Here is a 6197-nt window from a genome sequence, read left to right on the forward strand (position 1 = left end):
GGGGTTTCACCAGGTTGACCAGGATGGTCTCGATCTCTTGACCTCGTGATCCACCCGCCTCGGCCTCCCAAAGTGCTGGGATTACAGGCGTGAGCCACCGCGCCCGGCCTGAGGAGTTAAAATCTTATAATTAATTTCCTCAGGGAGATAAGAAAAGCATCCATGAAATAAGAGTAGGTTCCTAAAACAAAAGACCAAAGTAATTCTCGAAAAATTAAAATATGAAAATGAAAAATTTTAAAGAATCCCATGGAAGGATTAGAAGAAACAAATGAAAACTCTCCTAGAAAGCAGAACAAAAATATAAAGGAGAGAAAAGAGAAAGAACAAAAATACAAGGGAGAGAAAAGAAAAAAAAATTAGAGAGCCAATCCAGGAGTCACAACAGCTGGCTAGTAAGAGTTCCAGAGGGAAAGGACAGTGAAAATGGAGTGAAGAAATTTATCAAAGAAGATGGGCACAGCAGCTCACATCTGTAATCCCAGCACTTTGGGAGGCCAAGGCGAGTGGATCACTTGAGGCCAGAAGTTCAACACCAGCCTGGCCAACATGGCAAAACCCCATCTCTACTAAAAATTAGCCAAGTATGGTGGTATGTGACTAGTCTCAGCTACTTGGGAGGCTGAGGCAGGATAATTGCTTGAACCCAGGAGGCGGAGGTTGCAGTGAGTCAAGATCGCACCATTGCACTCCAGGCTGGGCGACAGAGTGAGCTGTCTCAAAAAAAAAAACACACACACACACGAAAAGAAATTTGTCAAAGAAAAAAAATGAAAGAAAATTTCTCAGAACCAAGGGACTTGAATGTTCATATTGAAAAGTGCTCACAATAGGTGGGCAAAATCCCACAATAAGGAACATTATTGTAAAATTTCAGATCACCGGGGACAAGGAGAAGATCCTGGAAGTGTTCAGAGAGAAGCTTTCACAGGCTTCATACAAAGGATCAAGAATAAAAATGAGTTTAAACTTCTCAAAACAACACTGCCTTCTTGAAAACAATGGAGCACTAACTTCAAAACAGTGATGGAAAATTCTTTCCAATTCTGACTTTTACACTGTGCCAAAATTCTCAATAAAGAGTGCAGATTGAATATAAAGGCATTTTCAGGCATGCAAATATTTAAATACCTCTATCTCATTCACTGGATAAACTAACAAGAGACAAGATGAAGGGTCCACTCAACAGGAGACTGGCAAAAGGAATTGTAGGCTGATGGTAAATGCCCAGATGAGAGACATGCACTCAGCCAAGATATCCAGGCCCTGCTAGGGCAGGCTGGAAGCCTCCGAGGAAATTTTTTACGAAGAAAATTGAATTGATAAGTTACCTACACTGTATTTGAACACATTAAAAAGTGTTTTATAGCTTTATGTCAGAAATTTGTAAAAGAACAGGTAAGAGGTACTTAGAAAACTAAGTAAACAAAGAAAATATAATAGCACATTACATAACTCAGGTGAATCATATTTAGCTATTCAAAGTCAGAATAATGTAAGCACGTAATATTGACTTAAATCGTGAGAAGACTATATGAAGGGTATAGGGAGAGAGCAGATGTGTGTGTGTTTTGAGTGGAAAAGCAGTGAGAGCTAAAGCCTAGTCTTTCACAGACACATCAAGAAATAACTAAGGCCAAGCATGAAGGCTCACATGTATAATCCAAATATTTTGAGAGGCCAAGGTAGGCGGATTGCTTCAGCCCAGAAGTCAAGACCAGCCTGGACAACATGGCGAAACCTCTTCTCTACAAAAAATACAAATAGTAGCCAGGTGCAGTGGCGCATGCCTGTTGTCCAGCTACTCAAGAGGCTGAGGTGGGAGAATCCCTCGAGCCTGGGAGATGGAGGTTGCAGTGAGACATGATCACACCACAGCACCCCAGCCTGAGGGCAACAGAGTTAGACCCTGTCTCAAAAAAAAAAAAAGAAAAGAAAAGAAAAGAAAGAAAGTAAGAAGGAAAGCAATAACTGTATAACCTTCATTTTTCAGAAATATGGGAGAGGAGGAATCAGAAGAAGAAACAACTAGAAGAATTGAATATTGTTGTCCCTGGCAAATGGGATGAGGAAACGGGAAGTTATGAGACAAGGAAATGATGCAATTCATTACAATCCTAAAAGTAATTAAGTTTCTTTGTTACTCATATGTACTATTTTCACTTAAGACAATGAAAAATGATAATTTCTAAAGAACAGAAAAGAGCTCAGAAAGGTTACCTGCTTGGTAACCAATGGCTGTATGATATCTTGCCCGACTGTTAAATCCAGAAACTGTCAAAAGATGGGTTTTGTTTAGGTTGAGCCGAACTTTCTCCAGAAGGAGTAATGCACCAAAGGATCTGTCTGACTCCCACCCCCTGGCCACCACCTCTATTTCTGCTTGTCTCCAGCCTGACTGCTGGACTTGCAGGCAGGCCTTCCCTTGTCCGACAGTCAAGTGCTGCCTGTCTCCATTCATTTCTCCGCCATTATCATCAGCTGAGTCAGAAACAGAAGACTCAGTGGACACAAAAAAGGACTAGCCACCATTCTGAGCTAGAGGCTGCTTCAGAAGAAGAGAGCTGACTTCACTGCCCACCCACTCGGTCCCAGGCACTGGACTCCGGGCACCTTTGCATATTATTATTTTAATTGAGCATGCTGACTGATATGGTCAGGCTTTATTTCCTCACCCAATCTCATCTTGAGTTATAATCCCCATAACCCCCTTGTGTTAAGGGAGAGAACAGGTGGAGGTGATTGGATCATGGGGGTGGTTTCCCCCATGCTGTTCTCATGATAATGAGTGTGTTCTCATGAGACCTCATGGTTTTACAAGTGTTTGGTAGTTCCTCCTGCATTTATTCTCCTTCCTGCCACCTTGTGAAGAAGGTGCCTTGCTTCCGCTTTGCTTTCCACCATGAGAGTAAGTTTCCTGAGGCCTCCCCAGCCAAGTGGAACTGTGAGTCAATTACACCTCTTTCCTTTATAAATTACCCAGTCTCAGGCAGTTATGTATGGCAGTTTGAAAATGGATGAATACACTGGCCCTAAGAAGTAGACTATTACATCCATTTCAAAGAAAGACCAAAAGACAGAGCCTCTGGGAAGTTTGCCAAGTCTTACAGCTAGGTGGGGGCTGTGCTGGGATGTTAACCTGATTATTCTGATGGCCATGAAACCAGGGGTCTTGCTTAGTTGGTGATTAAGCAACAGCACTGGTGAAGAACGGACATACACCCTGGCTTCACAGGGGCTGCTCACCCCAGTCCAGCTGGTCTGAGGGCATGTGGCTCCCAAATTCAGGTCTGATGCAATAAGTTGGGAAGAGAAAGGGACAATGGCAGTGGCCAAGTGAGGAGTGAAGGCGCCTACCCATAAGCAGCCGCCGTTTCACCCGTTTATCCCCATCCACCACTGATGTGGCATTGCTCTCTGTCACCTCCAGGGCAGTGTCCTCCCGCTCTACAAGAGAAGCAAAAGAGCACAGTTCTCAGACTGAATGAGTTAGATTGTTCATCCCCTGTACAACCACATTTGCTGAAATCCCAGACATGAGAACAATGTAAGATATGTGACTCTCTTCACACAATAAAAATGTGTTATAATGAGGCTCTGTGGGAGACACAGCATGTTAAAGGGCCCTAGATCCTCAGCAAACATTAAACACGGAAAGGTTTTGGAAGTATATTGCACTGACCAAAAAAACACTATAATGCAAGCTTCAGATTCACTCCAGTCCCCTGAGTCCAGGACAAAAAGAGCCTTGGGCCTGGAAACCTCTAAAACGGAGCTAGCGAAGGACACACCGTGAAGGGCAGGGCAGGCATCCCGACAGAAATATGCAGCCAGGGCTCCTGCTGGCCAGAAGTGCTGCACAATCACAAACAGCTCTAACTTCATGTTGCCCTGGCCTCTTAGGATGTGTTGTACCAGTCTCCAGAATACCAGCATTAGGAGCAGCCTGGTCCAGGAGAGGAGGAAGGGCTTTCCAAGGTCACACCGGGAGAGAGGGTCTCCCCGCAGGCCGAGACCAATCCCACTGCAGCATGCAAAGGAGCACAGGGCCTGTTTGGGGGCGTCGTGAGCGGGGTGGGTGGCAAATGCACCAGAAACAGCTTGAATCTGTGCTAAACACCATGAAGGGCTGTAGGGGTAGAGGACAGGCAGGCTGGGGCAGACCCTCACTCAGTGTTGGGGTCACCACTCACCAAGGCAGCTCCTCCCATCTGTGTGCATCTTGTACTGTGGATGGCAGCTGCACTCTGGGCCGTCAGCTGTATCTTCACAGGAGTGCTGGCACCCACCGTTTCCATGGTTACAGGTCACTGAGAGCAAAATGAATCAATACATAAAGCATTGAGATTTCCACACCCAGGGCTGTGTTTGCTTCAAAGAAACTCTGATTTTCATTCTGCAAATATTTGCACATCTAACACATGCCAGGCATGGTGCACGAAAGAGATAACTCCGAGTCAGACCCTGTGATGTCTGTGTAAGCAGACAGTTACAATGCAAATCGTAGCAATGCTGAAACATGGGTTTAAACAGGAAGAGGGAGATGGGAGAGTTGCGGGGAGCAGTTTTTGTTTTTTTTTTTTGAGATGGAGTCTGGCTCTGTCGCCCAGGCTAGAGTGCAGTAGTGCGATCTCAGCTCACGGCAACCTTCACCTCCCAAGCTCAAGTGATTTTCCTGCTTCAGCCTCGCAAGTAGCTGGGATTACAAGTGTGTGCCACCACGACCAGCTATTTTTTTTTTTTTTTGTATTTTTAGTAGAGACGGGGTTTCACTGTGTTAGCCAGGATGGTCTCGATCTCCTAACCTTGTGATCCTTCTGCCTTGGCCTCCCAAAGTGCTAGGATTACAGGCGTGAGCCACCATGCCCAGGTGAGATTTTTATCATAAAAGGGAAATTATACCAAGAGATTCTAGACCACTGCTTTGTCCTATCTAGAGAAGTTTACCTATCAATACAGCTGTATGGGGGCTTTGGAAAATGCTATAGCAGTTTATGCTGGAATAAAACAGACAATATTTAATTTGTGTATATATATATATATATATATATATATATATATATATATGTCAGAATTTCTCTCATCAGATTCAATCTAGATAGTTAGAAGGAAAGATAATCACAGGATGATTCGGGACACAATTAATGTGACATTAACCAGTCATTTTTAAGACTATGTATGAATGCATTGATGATAGGCCAAAAAAAAAAATTCCAGCTACAAAACTATCTACTCATCAAACTGTTAACCATGTTTACTTCTGGCAAGGGAAACGGGAGGGAGGAAACTGCAGGTTTTCTTTTCTTTTTTTTTTTCTTTTAGATGGAGTCTCACTCTGTCACCCAGGCTGGACTGCAATGGCACGATCTCAGCTCACTGCAACCGTCGCCTCCCTGGTTCAAGCAATCCTGCCTCAGCCTCCTGAGTAGCTGGGATTACAGGCGCTCGTCACTACACCTGGCTAAATTTTTTATTTTTAGTAGAGACAGAGATTCTCCATGTTGGTCAGGCTGGTCTCAAACTCCCGACCTCAGGTGATCCTCCCACCTCAGCCTCCCAAAGTGCTGGGATTACAGGCGATGTTTTCTTTATATGCTTTGGAGTATTTGCATTTTACATAGGCCCTTTGTAATTTTTCTAATTTAAAAGAACTAATTACATATTTGTGGTGTCCTGTGATTATAGGTATGTAAAAATTGTGTATGCATACAAACAACAACTAAATAGGAATATGAAAAATTGAAACAGCTGGTTATGTGGTGAGATTGTAGATCTTATATTTTCTTTATTAATTCCTCAAATATTATAACATTATTTGAGCAGTGCTATCTTAAAGACATTTAAAGTCTTTAAAAACAAGCTTATAGGCGCTCCCCCTTCAGCAACTGTCCCCTGAAAGACTTTGAAATGTTAAGGGTCTCACCCCACAGGGAGTCTTGGAGGGCCTGGGTACTCCTTTCAGAGATCTCGAGGTGGGATAAGTGGTCTCCACTCTGCTTAGCCCACTGGAAGCCCCCAAGGACAGCCTGACTTTGAGGGGCCCTAAGAGCCTGTCAGAACCTGCTGCTTAAGCCGGGCGCGGTGGCTCAAGCCTGTAATCCCAGCACTTTGGGAGGCCGAGGCGGGTGGATCACGAGGTCAAGAGATCGAGACCATCCTGGTCAACATGGTGAAACCCCATCTCTACTAAAACTACA

At 44.2% G+C, this 6197-nt stretch overlaps 1 protein-coding gene across 9 annotated transcripts in view; it reads right to left on the reverse strand.

The window, feature by feature from the left end:
• SCUBE2 (signal peptide, CUB domain and EGF like domain containing 2) overlaps nucleotides 1-6197 on the reverse strand; it is an 85377-nt gene that overhangs the window by 57802 nt on the left and 21378 nt on the right. For all 9 annotated transcript variants that reach the window (XM_032240698.1, XM_032240694.1, XM_032240696.1 and 6 more), the window contains 2 exons: nucleotides 4194-4310; nucleotides 3358-3447 (listed from right to left, as the gene is read on the reverse strand). In XM_032240698.1, coding sequence (XP_032096589.1) covers nucleotides 3358-3447; nucleotides 4194-4310 — 207 coding nt within the window. The remainder of the gene's footprint in view (nucleotides 1-3357; nucleotides 3448-4193; nucleotides 4311-6197) is intronic.

This window comes from Sapajus apella, unplaced genomic scaffold (genome assembly GCF_009761245.1).
Source record: "Sapajus apella isolate SASKATOON/1434 unplaced genomic scaffold, GSC_monkey_1.0 scaffold47, whole genome shotgun sequence".
NCBI lineage: Eukaryota > Metazoa > Chordata > Mammalia > Primates > Cebidae > Sapajus > Sapajus apella.